The following is an 18,037-nucleotide window of genomic DNA, read 5'->3' as shown; positions in this document are numbered from 1 at the left end:
TTTAAAAGAACTTTATATAAAAAGAAAGAAATACCAAACAATTTGCATTAAAGAACTCATACAGCTCTTGCTTATAAGAATTATGAATAAACAGTCTGATTTAAAAGATGCCGATTAAACCAGTCCAGCAACTCAACATACATGTAAATACAACACAAAGCATATAACAGCCTATTTACTTTGTTTCCTTTTGTACTCCACAGATGTTTAGGAAGAAACTTGAAATAAATGGAGTAGAAAAAAGCTTGTTACCCACAAGCCAAGGAAACACAAAGACCCAGTATTCCAAATTCCCGCCCCTGACTTTAAACAATCCGTTCCTGATTGGTCTCTGGTCAGGGTGTTTGGTTCCTTTTTCACTCTTTACAGGCAAAAGAAAATAACCCTTACCTATCCTGTCTACTTATGACAGCTCCAGTCGCGCTGTTCTTTTTTCCTTTTTATCCCCTTGCTTTTGCTGCTCCCGGGGCCCCCCCTTTTTTTTTTTTTTTTGCTTGGGGCAGCAAAAAAGCCAGAGCCGGCCTGGTCAAATATTACCCATTACTATCTATCAGCTGGACCATGGACTTTACAGAGATTGCTAAAAGTATGCATGTGTGTGCATACAGGTATATTTATATTCACAACCACACTTTGATTGTTTACATTTCTATCAAATTATCTGTCCTTAAATTCTTCTTTTTTTCCTGGTGCTGTTTTTCTCTTTTTTTTTTCTTAATTCCGCTGCAATATTATTTTTACATGTTGTTCAGTTGTCACCATTAAAGCTGTACTTTTAAAAAATAATTAATGCCGAGCAAAAGACATGCCTGGCATTCAGGTACACTCACATGTTATATTTGAATCCCATCTTTTCATGTGCTGTATATTTATTCCTGCTTACTGTATTTTCCACTCCATGCATCTGGTAAAGTGGGTTATATCCCATGAAAGCTTATGCCCAAATAAATTTGTTAGTCTCTAAGGTGCCACAAGAACTCCTCGTTGTTTTTACTGGTACAGACTAATACGGCTACCCCCTGAAGCCTGGAAAAGGTGTATTTCTAAAGGTATGCTAACTAAACCTTTCACAGAAGGACAGAGGTATCCTGGTCACTGGTATTCTGCGTCTGGTTGCTGCTTAGCATGCTTTCTGGAGTGGTAGTTAGAGAGCTAGCCTGGTATTGGCGGCAGGGCCCATAGAGGCACATAAATGAGCAGCACTTTAGAAACAAGTGACAAAGGTACTTCCTGAATTTTTCCCCAGCAAAAGCATAGATAACTGGATTGAGACAACAGTGACTGAATGCTAGCGTTTCAGTCGCATGCATTGCATAGTCAATAAATTCGTGGCATTGGTTAATCAATTTATAGTGTCTTAAAGTTTCCAGAAAAATCAGTACATTGTATGGGGTCCAAAAGAGGAAAAACACAATCACCACCACTAAAATTAGTTTGATGGCTCTTTTTTTTTTGTGATTTTTGCAGGAGAGCAATGTCCTGATGATCCCAAAATAGCAATAGCTTATGACACAGGCTGGGATAAGGAATCCTAAGACATTCATTGCCACATTGCAGAAAATAGGCCAGATTTCCTTAAGATCATCAGGGTACCTAGGGGTGCATTGTTCCTCTATCTCCTGCGTGAACACAAATTGTGGCACTGAGACTAAAATGGCCACCACCCACACCCCAAAAGTGGTAAGAGAGCCATGGCTGACTGTTCTGGCTTTCAGAGAAAATGCTGCACGAACTATGGCCAGGTATCTATCAATGCTTATGACAGTAATGAAAAACATGCCCCCAAAGAAACCCACATAATAAAGCGAGGAGATGATTTTGCATGTAATGTTCCCAAGTGTCCATCCATGCATCACGTAGAAAGCCCAGAAAGGAAGAGAGATCACGAACAGCAGGTCCGAGATAGCCAAGTTCAAAAGAAAAATGTCTGTGATGCTCTTCTGTCGGCTGCCCTTCACGATGGCAAAAATCACCAGGATGTTCCCCACCAGGCCAAGAACAAACACAGGGGCATATAAGGCTGGCAGAAATACTTTCCCAAATGCCTGGATGTTTACTTGATCACAAATTGCAGCTGCTTCATCATAGGTAAATTCAGTTGTCACCTCAGGGAGTTCCTGGGTCATGATGAATGATTGCCTTGCAAAAGAAAATATAAAAGGAAAATAGTCATCAGAGAGGTAAATCCAGCAACCTGAAAAATACAGTTAAGTGAGCCAGCCAGGTTGTCTTCCTGGAGACAGTGAATCAAGAGTTGGCCTCCACAAATAATGCCTTAAATAAATCTGTTCATCAGCATAAAATGTAGGACACCCTGAGCTCTGGTAGATGTAGCATTTAAGGATTTCTATAAACAGTTCTGTTTGTGGGGGATGATAAAAACCAGTGAGGTGCCCATGGTGCTCACATAAAGCATGTGCTATTTTAATGGGTTGGCTCCTTTGTTTGATTGCAAATAATCTTTTTTTTAATGTAGGAGACTCACAGGAATTTTGTATAAGAAGAATATGTGACACAGAAGCCCAGTAACAGCACAGAAAGAATGGCCTGTGAAAGCCTACGATGAAGGGGCAATGTTACTGGTGTTCAAACCAATCTCCGGCGCAGAAGAGCTACCCCCTGAATCATGCTCCCACCATCCTCCGACAAACAAAAAGAAAAGGTAGATTGGACTTTTGCATGTTTCATTGTTGTTCATTTGTATAGCAGTGTTGCCCAGAGGCACCAGTTTAGATCAGGCCCTGTTGTGTTAGGCACCGTACAAACGCAGTAAAAGACGAAGGTTTCAGATGCTTCAGTAGAAGTCACAAGAAACTGCACTATTGATCATTAGGAATTCATTTGCCCACAGAGGATGTTTCCTTGTAATGCCAAGTCACCGGTGATTGATTTCTGCCATGCAGCATGAAATTTATCTCTTATTTCATAATAATTTATCAGCTATTTTCTGTGCTAGCTGGCAGTTGCGGCTTTGTTTTACAGCACCTCCCTGTGCAAAGTTCAAACCTGCTCTACTCCGAAACATTTGAAATGAAAAGTTCTCTTACACATTTAAAATCCTCTTTGGGGTTTTGGCACAGGAAAGAGGGCTGGGAAAGGGCTAACGGTGAAGGGTTCTCTGACTGCTGCTAGCTGCAAGGCTAGAGCAGGGTGTAGGTGAGGCAATGTTAGTAATAAGCAGAAATCATCCTTAGCCTGCTCTTGCAGTGCCAATGCAGGTAGCATTCTCACTTAAATCCATAGGCCGGCCTGCAGAGTCCATCCAGCAGCCACCTCTGTGTGACTGGATTTAAATTCAGTTGTCTCTATGCATTGATCATTCTATAAAAAGGTGAACGGGGAGAAGAAATCTGACACTAGCAAAGGTATAGTAAGCACCAATGAAGTTAGAAAAATTCTAACTGGAAATGCTCTGTAAATCTTTACTAGTGGGAGTAATTATTGAAACAGTTTACTAATGGGATGTGATACATTCTTCCTTACTGTATGTGTACTGCATGTCCTCACTAGATCAGCCACAAAGTACTGGGATGCTGTAGAAATTACTGAGAGAAATCAATGGCCTCTGTATGCAAGAGGTCAGACTAGGTAATCATGATGGGCCCTTCTCATCTGATCTGATTTTTTTACTGGGATACACAGCTCTGATGGACACTGCAGTATCCTGGCTGGCAGGATGAGCAATGGCTGTAATGCTCAAATCATCCTCTGACACCATAGCAAAAGTGACCTCTGCTCTGCCTGCTCTCATGATGCTGAGGTTTTTCTTGGACATCTGCCTATCACACAGTAGGTCACACGTTACTCTGATCTATAGGGTAAGTTTATCCAGCTAGTCCCAAATGTCTGATCAATAGGACTTGTAAATACGGCTAGTTCCTGAAGCTGATTCTTGAGGTTCTGCTAGCTACCCCCTCATCTCTATGCTGCATTTGATCCCCAGGAGTGTTGTTTGACATTCACTATTTTGAGACAGGGAACTTATGTTTTTTTTTCTTTTTACTTTCTCTTCGCCTTTATGGGCCTCCTTCTGTGCTGACCCTCTCTCAATGATATAGGCTTAACCACTCTGCTTGTGGGTTCCTTTGGAAAGTTTCAATACCATACCACACGCACAGCTGTGTTTGACAGACAGTGGCTTTCATGCCCTAGGGCATGTTGAGTCTTGGGGGGAATTGCAGACACAGAGTCGGCTGGTTGTACACTTACTTACCCATATTGCACATGCAACTGGAATGTGTATGTACATAGTCACCTCCTTGTGTCTTTCCATAGCTTTCTATTTTGTGTATGTAACGTAGGCTCCTCTTTTTTGAAAAATTGGCTCTTATGGTAACACTATACTCAGTTAGGCCAGTGCCTCTTAACTGGTGGTTCATACCCCCCCAGGAAAGCTCATTATGATTAGTAGTACCAGTCGGTATGTATGTACGTATGTTATGAAAGACAATCCGGGAGATCATGGGATGTTGAAAATATTATTACAGTCTAAAGCTAAGAGAATCTCCCTCTCCCTGCAAACCCTGAACCCTTTGCAGTTGGGATTCTCTGTCAACCTCTTGTAACACATACACATAATTCTATAGGCTTATCATTGTTCTATTTATTGCAAATGTAAGAGCATTTTGAAAAATGTTGATCCCCAGTAAGGGATCTCATTTGAAGAGGCTGAGAAACACTGCACTAGGCTAGAAATGTTTGTAACAACCTCTCACTCAAACACTTGCCTTTGTAGAATACAGCAAACATTAAATCAACTTCTGCTTCTTTCTCAAACCATCTCTCTTCCTTTTTTAATTTTTTTCTCCTGCTCATTTTATTGTAATCTACTTCCTCTGGTCCCAGCCACAGCCCTGCTCTATTTTTGTGCCTACCAAGCTTCCAAAAACATAGCTGTAGAACATATTCTGCTTTTTGGTTTCAGGTAACAGATGATATACTGCCCTGCCAACCAGGGCTGGATTAAGGCAGGGGCTTTAGGTGCTGCAGTCCAGGGCCCCAGCTGAAGGAGGGGCCCCACAAAAATAAATCAAAGGCAATGATCTCCAACGCCATGCTGCTAAAAGTCCTGTGGTGCAGCGGGGTGCTCAGGCAGGGTGCCTGCATGCCATGTCCCCATGCTGCTCCTGGAAGCAGCCAGCTGCTAGCATGTTCCCAGCCAATGGGAGCTACAGGGGAAGTGCTTGTGGGCGCGGGCAGTGCACAGAAACATGCTGTCCCCCTCCCTCCAGGGGCCGCAAAGATGTGTCTGCAGCCGGCTGCTTCTGGGAGTGGCATGGGGTTATGGCAGGCAGGCACCCTGCCTGAGCCCTGCTGTGCCACTGGCTGGGAGCCACCTCTGGTAAGCACCTCCCAGCCAGAGCCTGCACCTCACTCCCTGCACCCAATTCCCTGCCCCAGCCCTCTCCTGCATCAGTCTCCCTCCCAGACTCTGCACCCCAATTCCCTGTCCCAGCCCTCTCTAGCATCAAACTCCCTCCCAGGAAAACAACTTTTATACAGGGGCCCCACAAAATCCAATAGCCCCGGGCTCACTTTTCATCTGGCCCTGCTGCCAACACACTCTTTCTCACATCAGTGATTCTCAATCATTCTATATTGTAGTGCAGTGGTCTCCAACCTTTTTACGCCCAAGATCGCTATTTGAATTTAAGAGCAACCCAGGATCCATCCTGCCCCTTCCCCAAAGCCCCGCCCCACTCACTCCATCACCTCCCCCGTCACTCACTCTTCCCTACCCTGACTCATTTTCACTGGCCTGGGGCAGGGGGTTGGAGTGCGGGGGGCGGGGGGCGGCTCTGGGAGTTTAGGTGCAGGAGGGGGATCCAGGCTGGGGCAGAGTGTTGGGATTCAGAAGGGCATACAGGGTGCTGGCTCTGGGAGGGGAGTCAGGGCTGGGGGATGGGGTGCAGCCTCCCTCCAGGCAGCATTTACCTCCAGCAGCTACCAGTTGGCTGTGCAGCATGGCTGCACATAAGGCAGGCTCCCTGCCTGCCCCAGCTCCACGTCACTCCTGGAAGCGGCCAATGCACCCCTGCAGCCCCTGGGAGGGGGGGGTGGCACATGGCACTGCCCCTCTCTGCAAGCCTAGCCTCGCAGCTCCCATTGGCCAGGAAAGGAAGCTGTGGCCAATGGGAGGTGCAGGGGCGGTGCTTTCAGGCAGGAGCAGCATGTGGAGGGAGACCCCTGCCCTCTCCCCCTCCCCCCGCAAGTGAGGCCATGCTGGCCTCTTCCAGGAGTGGTGTGAGGCTCGGACAGGCAGGGAGCCTGTCTTAACGACAGCCCCACCGAAGATCGTGATTGACCAGTTGGTGACCACAGCTGTAGTATATATGTGTATAAATGTAAATATACATATATAGGAATAGTTTTGCAATCTTTAGTGGCCATGAACCACACGCCTGGTGAAAAGAGAGCAAACCCAGTTTACATTTCTCATCTTTCCAGTCAAATTGCTCGCTCATTTCAACATGATGTTACAAAAACTCATGCTAACCACTTTTAGACCATGCTAAGAGCCTGCGGGGGTTGTCTCTATGGTGCAGAAATGTGCAATATGGGGGCATGATTTCTACATCTCACTAACATCTTAGGCATTAATTGGTACATGTAGACCATGCTGGTGCACACTAAAAGTTCCCCAGTGCTCTTTAATGAAGTGCTATGGTACTATGTTAAAATGCACAAGGGGACTACAGATCAATTAATGAGCAAAATGTTAGTGTGCTTTAGAATCACAGCTCTGTAGAGCGCATTATCCCCCTATGTAGATGTGCCCTGAGTTAAAGGCATTACTGCTGACAAGTCAAAAACAGACCTTTTAGCCAAGGGTCTATTTTAGATGTAAGCAGAGTCAGGATGAGCTGTATCCTGACATCTGGTGGTAAATTGTAGGGAGTGTGGAAAGAATGTCAAGAATCTCAAAAGGTGTGGACAGATTTGCATTGGTATCAGCCCTCAACTTAGCATAAGCCCACAGCAGCTTGGAATGGTGATTTTAACAGCTCTGGGATCCCCAATTTCGTTGTTATTGGGGCAGAAGAAAAAAAAAAGTTTGTCACCATGATTGTGTGAATGGGGAGCTGTGGGACTGCTTTGTGACAGAAATGACTCAACCTCAGTTGGGTGGTACTTGCTAGACAAGGGACATGGGTTCCAAAACCCAGTGAATTGAGAGAGAGAGAGAGAGAGAGAGAGAGAGAGAGAGAGGTTGGGGATGGGTATGGGTATGGGTATGGGTATGGGTATGGGTATGGGTATGGGTATGGGTATGGGTATGGGTATGGGTATGGGTATTTGTGCCTGGTGGTTCAGTCTCCTTGTGGAGCTAGATGCACCAGTTCCACTCCTCTTCTCTCCACTGTGGAATGTCAAAATTGACTTTTTATTCCCTTAAGAATCTAGATACAGGTTACTGAGCTGAACTCACTTTGGGCAAATGGTGCACTAGCACTGGGGCTCCCCTACTATGTGCTGAGATCACCAAGAGTTGAAATCACAAAAGAGCTGAAATTACTGAGCTGCGAGCACTGAGTACTGTGCTAACTAGTGGGGAAGCCTGAAGCTATACTACAGAACAGAGCAGTTGGCAGAGTGGAGCAGTTTGTGGAGATGGCTGAAGCGGACCACGGGACAGCTGGTGGAGCGGAACGGCTGGCAGAATGAAGTAGCTGTGGAACGGGTGGAGTGGCCCACGGAGTGAGTGGAGCCAAGCAGTTTGCAGGGACAACTGGAGCAGCTCATGGGGCAGCTGGTGGAGCAGAGCAGTTCGTGAGGATGGCTGGAGGAGCAGAGTGGAGTGGCTGGTAAGGCGGAGCAGTTCATGGAGAAGGCAGAAGCAGAATCCACCGAGATGCAGGGCAGTTGGCCCTGGACCATGTAAGGTGCCTCTTTCACCCAGGCTGGGGGGAGGGACCTCTACAGATAGACTCTTGAATCCTAGGGTGGCATTGACCAAAGACTTTTGGGTTGTTGGACTTTGGAGTGATTGGACTTAAGACCCTAAGGGGAAAAGGACATTTCCAAATGTACTTGGGGTGTGGGTGTTTTTGTTTATGGTTTGTGTTATAACTCTGTTTGTGGTGTTTCTCCAAAGGGATGCCGCACTGATTCCTTCCTTTATTAAAAAAGGTTTTGCTACACTCAGACTCCGTGCTTGTGAGAGGGGAAGTATTGCCTCCTAGAGGCGCCCAGGAGGGTGTGGTATGTAAGTGTCCCAGGTCACTGGGTGGGGGCTCGAGCCGACATTCTCGCTCAGATGCTAATTTAACCCCCTGCTGAGACAGCGAGTGAGGAGTTTTCACACCTCAGTCACACCCTTCACACTCTTGTTTGATGTGCTCATCTAAACAAACCATGGCTTCAGTGCATCCATCACAGATGTGGGTTTTCTCTGTGTTTCACAGCAGGGAGGTGTATTTAGATAATACTGAATAAGTTATGCCAGTACTGGCCCTGGACAAGCCTTAACTTATAGTGGGGACCTATGTGAAGACATACGGATGCCTAGGCAGTCCCAGCCTAATTATTCTCAGCCATCGCCCTTCCCACACACAGATGCACCTGCTTCTGCATATCTGTGATTACACCCATCCACCTCTTGCTTGGCTGGGATCTGCTTGAAGGCTGGTATGTGTTTCTCTCAATGAAGTTCTATTGCTTCTGATGATGCCTCTGTGATGGTGGCAGCTTTTGCCAAGCATCTTGCCAAGGCTGCAGGCATTATCTAAGAATGGACACACTCCTAGTTGGAGACCAGACCAGTTCACTTGTGTGTATTGAGTTGCTCAAAACAGGTATCAATCTTATAAGAATGTGTGCAGTGGTTAGAGTCTATACAATGCTTGTTAATTGCAGCATGCAGTCATCTCAGATGTACTGTCTGTATTCCATGCTATAAGGAAATATGTGAGTTTTCCTTTATAGCTTTTTGAAAATGTTTGCTTTAAACTTGTGAACTCAGATGGGAAGAATCAAGAGTGATTCTCCCTGCCTGCCCAGAAAAACTGTCAAAATCAGGTGGGCCGTCAAGGACTAGCGCAATACAAAGGGATAGTTAATGGCGTATCACACCTTGGAAATGCTACATGCAAGGATGCTCATCCTATGGACTTAGGCTATGTCTACACTGGCAATTGAACGATAAAATTTTTGTCTTTCAGAGGTGTTAACCCCAACGCCACCCCAAAGACAAAAGTTTTGCAGCGGCAAGTACCAGTGTGAACAGTGTGTTGTTGGCAGAAGCAACAATGTGAACGCCGCTCATTGGGGGTAGAACTTTTGTCGGCAGGAGAGCCGACAAACAGCCTTGTCGCTAACAACTGTGTAGTGTAGACATAGCCTTAGAGACTGAATGAAATAAAATATAACAAAGACACAGGAAAATTTTTCATCTCCTTGCTGTTTGAACTCTCTCAAGGCCAGGGACATTGATCCCCAGGGGTTATCCCCTGGATCTGCTCTGAAAGACACTTTGACTTGATCAATCATTACAACTGTCACTTTTAGGATTTAGGCCATGTCTACACTACGCAGCTTTTAGTGGCACAGCTGTGCCACTTCCACCGTGTTGCTAAAAGGAGCACAGAGTTTTAGACATCAAAGTCCCATTTTCAAAAGTAACTTAAGGCAGGTCTACACTTAAAACGATGCCGGTGTGCCTCTGTAGCGCTTAAGTGAAGATGCTTCTCCCACTGGCGTAGTTAATTCTCCTCCCTAAGGGGTGGTAGGTATGTCAATGGGAGAAGCATGAGAGGTTAGGTCAACCTAATTACATTGTTTGGGGATGTGGATTTTTCACACCGAGCGGCGTAGTAATCCTGATCAAGGTCTGTAGCGTCTCATTGACAGTCAGTGGGACTCCTAAGTCTCAAAGAACCAGATTTAACAGTATTTAGGTGCTAAAGATGCAGGTAGGCACCTGATGGGATTTTTATAAGCACTTATACACCTAATTTCCATTGATTGCCTGATAATTCCATTGAGGTGGTTGGTGTTTTGCTGTTAGCCTTACAGGATGATAATTGCTAGGCTCACTCCGCTTTTCTTTTTTTTGAAAATGTGTACTATATTCCAGTGGTTCAATGGTGGGTGGGTAAATGTCTAGACAGAGACGGCTTTATGTTTTTTGCCACCCCAAGCATGGCAGTCAGGCAGCCTTCGGTGGCGTTTCTGCAGGCAGTTTGCTGGTCACGTGGATTCAGCGGAGTTTCTGCGAGTGATCTGCCGGTCCCGTACCTTCAGCGTACCCGCTGCCTAATCGCCACCAAAGCCGCGGGACCGGCAGACCTCCCGCAGGTGCACCACCGAAGGCAGCCTGACTGCTGCCCTCACAGCAACCAGCAGGCCACCCCCCGCGGCTTGCCACCCCAGACAAGCGCTTGCTGCGCTTGTGCCTGGAGCCACCCCTGTGTCTAGAGGGCCCAGCCCTCTCCCTCCTCCCCCCTCCCCCCCGTTGGCCCCTGACTAGAACTGGGAGGCATAATAGCAGAGCCCATTCCCTGCTGGGATGACGGGGTAGCCAGGCTAAATTTGAGGGGCACTGTGAGCTCATGCTCCTGCTTGGCTTCCACATCTTTGATGTCTTTCCTGCACCCTATGGGCACTGAGCACCCCCAGTCTCTGTGGAGAAGTGGAGCACGGGCCACAGGGAAATCTCAGATGGATGGAAGGGTTTGATCTGTGATTTTGGTGCTTCCTAGGGAAGCAGAAAAACAGTAGGCTTCCAGAACTGTCCGCCCCCTGTGGGGAGATGGTGCTATTCAGCCTGACTGCCTCTCTGGGTAAGAGCTTGGGGCTGGGTGTGGAAGTGGAGAGACCACAGGGCTGGGTGCAGGGGGAGAGCTCAGAGCTGGGTGCAGGGCAATGTGAAGGAAAGAGTGTGAAGCTAGGTGTGGGGCAGCAGGAGGGGAATGTGTATGGAGTGGGTGCAGGGCCGAGTGTGTGGTCTGGGTGCAGAGGAAGTGAGAGAGAGCTCAGGACGGGTGGGAGAGTAGCAAGGGGAATGCTCTGGGCTGAGCAATATGGGGAGAACGTTGGGCCCCCTTCTTATGAAATTTCTGGTTGTGCCCCTGCTACATTTGTTTCCCCCAGTCTGCTGACCTCCCCTGAGCAGTCCATACTTTTTAGAATTAATTTTCCAAGGTAAATATGTATGTTGGAGGATTCCTTGAATGGTTTTAAAATGCACGTAGACTGGATGGGCCAATTCATACAGATAAAAATTTTTTTCTAAGTTTATCTTACCTGCTCTTTATCAGTAGTTCTTCCTACAGGACCTTCCCTCCTTTCTATTCATTCAGATTTCTTTTCTGTGTTCTGTTGAAGACAAATTTCCACATGGAATTCATTATCCTGCCCTTTTGCAGTGACTGTTAATCCCACCCTCTCGTTCTTCCTTAAAATACCACACCTACTTACTTCCTCACTCCTCCCTTTCCCTTGTTGTTGTTTATATGATTATTTGTATGACGCCTTCCTTGAAATTAGAGATGAAAGACTTGTTAAATCCGTTGCTTCATGTGCCTGTCAATGAGGTACATTGCAGCCTGTCTTTTCCAGAACTGTCTAGCCAAGTTTTCAGTAATGGGGATTGCAACCACTTCTTCCTTTTAGGGATTATTCCACCATTTAATAGGAATTAGTAAATCTTTTTTGGTATTCAGCCTTAACTTCCCTTAAAACAACTCCTTTCCCTCCTTGGTATTTTAATGAGATTTTTCATATAGTTGTAGATAGTGACTATGTTTATTTTTCGTTATAGTTTAACCAGTTCACTACCCATGGAGTGCGCTACACTTACTGATGGTTTGTTGCAAGGGAACATATTTGGAAGCACTTGTTCATCTTTCTGGAGGTGCATCTGTCTCATTACAGGTACCTATCTGACCTACATCACCATATTAGAGAAGCATATCAGAAACATAAATGCATATATCTTCACAACCCCATGAGGTAAGCCTGCCTTTATTTATTAATTATCCCAGTTTTTTACAAATGGGAAGCTGAGTCATAAACAGATCAAGCAATTTGACAAGGGTCACATGGAAAGTCTGTGGCAAAGCCAGGAATAAGATTTTTTGAGTCAGTGTCTATACCGTAAGATCATCCTTCCACACCATACTTTCTCGCTTCCCTTCTCCTCTGTGCCATTTCCTCTGTATTAAAGGGATGTGTGTAGACATTGATGTTGTGGGGTGGTTGTTTTTTGGACCATGTTGAGCAGTAATATACCCTGGCACCTGGTGTATTTGTAAAATCTTAATACAAATCTAAAATAAAAAGCAATACCCAGAGACCGTCAGATGACAGGGTAGATGGGTCCTTCAGTTCATCCCTCTGCTCTAGTGCTGGACTGTCCTACACACTAACTCCATGAGTGTTTCAATATGTCCTTAAATATCTCTGGTGATTGTGCTTAATTATTTCTCCCGGCAAATTATTCTACTCTCTACCTGATCTCACAGCAAGATTTCTCCCTTCCACCTCCATAATGACTAACCCAAACTTTCCATTTTCTAGTTTCATGGCTGTTACCCATTGTACTGTCACCTTTAAGAACCTTAAATGTCAACTCTGATACCAGGAGGTTGGTACCTACAGAGTTCCTTAGATACATAAGAGACCATTAGTAAATATCCCTCTTCTATGGTGTCGCCTTCAAATTTACATAAAGCATAATACTGTCTTACCTGAGGGTATGCTGCCATGGAAAGTGAATATGTTCTTCTCACTGACCCTGATTGTTCCTTAAAAAGATTTCTATTTCTTCTGTCGTCCTTTTGTGGTATTGGTAGTGCACAGCATCTATACAACCAGCTGCCGCTCAGCAGGGGAAATGAGTATTTCCTGGGCTGAACTGCAAGATGTTCTTGGGCTATTCATCTACTCATGCAATAATGTATTGCAGAGTCAGCTCTTTGCTCAGGTCACACGCTGGTAGTAGGGTGGAATAATGAAGCCAGGCAGGTGTCGTGTTTTGGAGCGTGACCCAAACCAGTGAGAGGTTCTGCCATTACTTTTCCTGTAACCCTGAGTGTCTTAAAATGGGCTGCTGCTCTAGCTCCCTGTCTGGATGCTCCCAACCAGCATACAAGCATGCACCGAATGTCACTGTGTGTTAAGCAGCCCTGGTTCAGCAACTCTGACTCCACCAGCCTGCTCAGAGAATAAATATAAAATATCAGAATTAGCTTAAGCTTGGTTAGAGAAATGTGTGTTGTAAAGAAAAGCCCTAACTCACAAGCAAAAGGCCTTGAAAGTAATAAGTAGTAAGATGAGAAGGAAAGAAGTATGGAGGAGGTCTGGTTCCAAGACTAATGAAATAAAGGGAAGCTTCTAAACAGAAGGTCTCTGACCAACAGCAGTGACTGAAGATGGTTTTAAATAAGACAGAGAATCTGTTTTAGGAAGAGCCAACATGGCCGTTCCCACCCCACTTAACAGTGTTATCTCAAATATTAGGGTCTATGTGAACCCAGGTGCAAAGGAAAAACTGTTGGTCACCAAGGAGGAGGGAAGAGAGAGGGAGGAAAGGCCATGAGGAGAAAAAGAGATGGTAAATTTTATCTGGATTAATACTGGAAATAAGGGTGAACTTTCTCAAATTGTTTTTTAGCTGAAGTCAGTAATTGGCAGTGACATCATTGCTTGTTAAAGGGTATAAAAAAGTAAACTCTTAAAGGATTCATTGCTAATACCTGCCTGACCAGATTGGAGCTGACCAACAGGGGTCTAAGAACCCCTGGGTTTAGTCCAATTTGTAAGTACCTGATCAAATGCTTATAAAGGTTTTGTTAATGTTCGGATATAGTAAATTGCTTGTAAATTCAACTTTTTAGGCATGTTTAGAACAATTGTGTAAATACCATTCAGCCTTTGTATTTAATAACAGGACTTATGGTTACATCAGTGTCATGATAATATCCTGCATCAATAATTATAAGTCCAGCATGGCTTGTTACACTACAGCTGCACTCTGGTCTCCACCAGCCTTGGTTATTACTAGCCAAGTGACCCCTGTGATGGGTTCTACCCCCCCCCCCCATGGGGTGCCACCTGATGTATTGGGGCACCACTGGACCCACCTGTTCCACCAGCCTGGGCTCCCTTACACTGCCTTGCTGAACCAGGCCCTCAAGCCTTCTCCAGCACACACAGGTAGGGACACACCCAGCTGCAGAAAGACACAGACACAGAACAGCTCTGCATAGGAAGGCTTCAGCTAAGAAATTGCCCAGCACACAAGTGCAAACCCAAAATTGTATTGTGAAATTTAAGTGAAAACTTTCTTTAAGTGAAAGCTTAGTGCTGCCCAACTCTTTGGCAAGGGGTAGGTTGCAGAATGGATGGTGCCCTGACCATGTTTTAGGCTACTTTATAGGCACGGCTTTCCCCTTTCTTTTGCACACCCAGTCATCTAAACCCTGGACTACATGGTATCATGTTCAAAGTGACCTGAAGTAATCTCAGGTACAAACTGTCACAGTTCAGGACAACTGGTGCTGTGTTCCCCCTCTGTGGTCCAGCAAGGGCACCTGCTCTCAGGCTTCCAGCTCTCCAGCCATCACCTCTCTTGGGTGGAGACCATAACTCTCTCCCTTCTGACCAGGGTATTTCCAGACTGCACAGTTCCCTGATTGCATTGTGAGTTCTCCAGCAAGACAGATGGCATACACAGGCAATGTCTCTGCTTTGCTTTCTTTTGGAAGGCTACAAACAGCATAATTGCCACAGTTGTAAGTTACCACTCAGCTCTTTCTAAGCAAGCACGTTTATTTTTAAGATAAAAGCATTATAGAGAAAACATATTAAAAACAATAAAACAACCTGCTGCATGCATGCTAATAAGCTTACCAGAGAGCATCCCCCCCATCTCCACAAGGGCTCTGGTCGATGTCAAGCCCTCCAACACTTCCCTACAGATTGTCCCTTCCTCCCCCATTGGTCAGGAGTTCCTGTCTGTTTGCTGGATCAGAACAAAGGCCCCAAGTCACTTTAAACTGTCTATTTATCCAAAAGATTGTTCTGTGTCTGTTGGTCTCGGAAGAATCAAGTCTGAACTAGGATATGTGAGCTTTCCCAGGGGAAGGAACCTCTCTCACTGGAGAGACGGGTGGTTACAATCTAGCTGATTTGTCTTAATCACCATCCACTGTTTTTAGTTCCTGGAGACCTGCGTGTGATGTTGTTAACATAATCTGGGACCATATAAATCATTGTTGCAACCATGGTCCTGTAGTGGCACCAAATCTTGTATAAAGGGAGTCAAATGAGGTGTTTAAGACAAGGTTATGGTTGGCTGGTTATGATTATGCTGTCTATATGTGTGTATCGATTTTGTAGTTGAAGTTATGAATATTGGCTCTATACTGTCTGTATTTCAAACTTATGCTATGCTTCTGGGTAACATCTCAGACAAGTTGGTGTTAGCTCTGCCTAGCCTGCTTGAGGGCCCATAAAGGACCATCAGCTACACAACAGACCCATTGAGAGAAGGCAGATATGTCTTGAGACTCAGCAAAGTATGCAGGAACTTGCCCATTGCAACTCCAGACTCCATTTTGGTGTAATTTTCCACACTAAGGCCAAAGAGGTTCTTACACCTGGAAAAGACTATAAAAGGCTGATGCCTCATCTCCATCTGGTCTTCAGTTCTGCTTCTTACCTCTGGAGGGACTTTGCTACAAACTGAAGCTCTGAACAAAGGACTGAATGACCCATCCCAGCTGGGGATGTACTTCAGAGACTTGATTTGAACCTGCAGTTTACTCCATCACTGCTACATGCCTGAACTAAGAACTTTGCCATTACTGTATGTAATTGATTCCTTTTAACCAATTCTAGCTCTCACCTATATCTTTTTTCTTTTATGAAAAAACCTTTAGATTCAACAGCGTGATTGGTGGGTAAGATCTAATTTGTATATTGACCTGGGTCTGGGGCTTGGTCCTTTGGGATTGAGACAGCCTTTTTTCTTTTACTGGGGTATTGGTTTTCATAACCATTCATCCCCAAAACGAGTGGCACTGGTGATGATACTAGGAAACTGGAATGTCTAAGAGAATTGCTTGTGTGACTTATGGTTAGCCAGTGAGGTGAGACCAAAGTCCTCTTTATCCGGCTGGTGTGGTTTGGTTTGCCTTACAGGTGGAAAAGCCTCAGCCTTGGGCTGTAACTGCCTTGTTTTGAAGCAATTTGTCCTGAATTGGCACTCAATTGGGTCCTGCCAGAACCAGCATCGTTACACTGTGGTCACTGTGGTGACCCTCCCCCATAGAGTAGAACACAATCATATGTAAACATTTCAGTTAAAACAATGGACCCCAACAACACTGCATGGCCCCTCTCAGTCCTCTCTTCTCCAGACTAAACAAACCCAGTTTTTTCAATCTTCCCTCATAGGTCATGTTTTCTAGACCTTTAATCATTTTTGTTGCTCTTTTCTGGACTTTCTCCAATTTGTCCACAGTTTTCCTGAAATGTGGTGCCCAGAACTGGACACACTATTTCAGCTGATGCCTAATCAGTGCTGAGTAGAGCAAAAGAATTACTACTTGTGTCTTGCTAAGAACATTCCTGCTAATACATCCCAAAATGATGTTTGCTTTTCTTGCCAAAGTGTTATATTGTTGACTCATATTTAGCCTGTGATCCACTATGATCCCCAGATTCCTTTCCACAGTACTCTTTCCTAGGCATTCATTTCCCATTTTGTAGTGTGCAAATGATTGTTCCTTCTTAAGTGGAGTACTTTGCATTTGTCTTCTTGAATTTCATCTTATTTACTTCAGACCATTTCTCCAGTTTGACCAGATCATTTTAAATTTTAATCCTATCCTCCAACTGCTCCCAGCTTGTCATTGGCCTTTTCAGATATGGGAGATCACCAAATGATGCTGCTAACTACCATCCAATATCACTCCACAACCTGCAATTTAATAGATAGGGTTTTACTGCCCAATCTCACCTCTATCTTTGAGGCTATCCTGCCAGAGGAACAGGCCAGTTTTGCACAGAGGATGATTGTTGGTTCACTGCTCTATGTCAGCAACACTTGTCAGTCATGACATACTCACTACACCTAAAATACTGTTGTCATAATATATACCCAAAAGTTGACAGGTATCATTGGAAAACTAATAACTCGCTGATCATTAGTATTTTTGCGTGATGTACAAAGAGTTTTAGGTATATGCTGGAAACATGTGACTAAAATATGTTTAAACCAGGCAAGTCAGGAGGAGCTAATAAACAAGTTTTCTCCAGACAAAGGAAAGAGGCCAACTCCTCAAACCAGGTGTGGCGAAATTCGACGGGTCATTCATTTGTATCATAGGTTGTGATCATTTGCATTGTAAAAATCACCAGCAGGGGAGAAGACACCATGCAGTCTACAGCAGACAGCTTGGCACCCACAGGCAACAGGGAAAAGAAGCTGTGTCTAGCCTGACTTTCCAAAGAATACCTTTCAAAGATTTACTGTATAAAGAAAGGGGAGAGAACCCCATAGTTATCCATTATTGGGCAGATACAAGGGGCCAGGACTGAAGTCTCTGGGGACCAATATACATGAGAAACCAAAGGAAAAAGCCAGTTTTAGACCGGGACAAAGTTGTTGCAACCAGAATCTCGTCATTACTCGGTATATGGAGGTTGGCTTCCAGAGGAATTTAAAAACCAAAACAGTGCTGATAGATTTATCCAAGGACTACAACACAGTATGGAAATATGGGCTATTGCTCAAGAGTCAAAGCCCATAGCTCTGTGCAACTCCTGGCCACAATGTTGAGGAACTATTGATATTGTATCCTAGAAAAGGGCAGATCGGTGATGGATCTACCTAAAGGATCAGTGTTGGCTCATTTGCTATTCATGGTCTGCATTAGTGACTTACCTGCACTAACTGTGGAAGTTCACTTACGCTAACCACAACACTCTTGCAGTACAAAGCTAAAACCTCACTACCCTGGCAACATCCTCTCCCTGACCTCAAGATAATGGAATATTTTCAATACTGAAAGCTTTGGCAATAGCCTTT

The 18,037-nt window shown here is 44.9% G+C and overlaps 1 protein-coding gene across 2 annotated transcripts; it reads right to left on the bottom strand.

The window, feature by feature from the left end:
• Positions 1-480: 480 nt before the first annotated feature.
• Positions 481-12,800, bottom strand: CX3CR1 (C-X3-C motif chemokine receptor 1). Of its 2 annotated transcripts, none has more exons than XM_032781759.2 (2): positions 12,690-12,800; positions 481-2,139 (listed from the first exon to the last, which is right to left on the bottom strand). In XM_032781759.2, the coding sequence occupies exon 2, from the start codon at positions 2,124-2,126 to the stop codon at positions 1,068-1,070; it is 1,059 nt and encodes a 352-aa protein (XP_032637650.1). In that variant the 5' UTR covers positions 2,127-2,139; positions 12,690-12,800; the 3' UTR covers positions 481-1,067. The 2 variants fall into 2 exon arrangements, with proteins under 2 accessions (XP_032637650.1, XP_032637658.1); XM_032781767.2 differs by lacking the exon at positions 12,690-12,800 and adding an exon at positions 11,245-11,318.
• Positions 12,801-18,037: the final 5,237 nt, after the last annotated feature.

The sequence above is a fragment of the Chelonoidis abingdonii genome, chromosome 2, assembly GCF_003597395.2.
Source record: "Chelonoidis abingdonii isolate Lonesome George chromosome 2, CheloAbing_2.0, whole genome shotgun sequence".
Taxonomy (NCBI): Eukaryota; Metazoa; Chordata; order Testudines; family Testudinidae; genus Chelonoidis; species Chelonoidis abingdonii.
The sequence above is the reverse complement of the archived record's forward strand: the minus strand, read 5'-3'. Positions and strand labels throughout refer to the sequence as shown.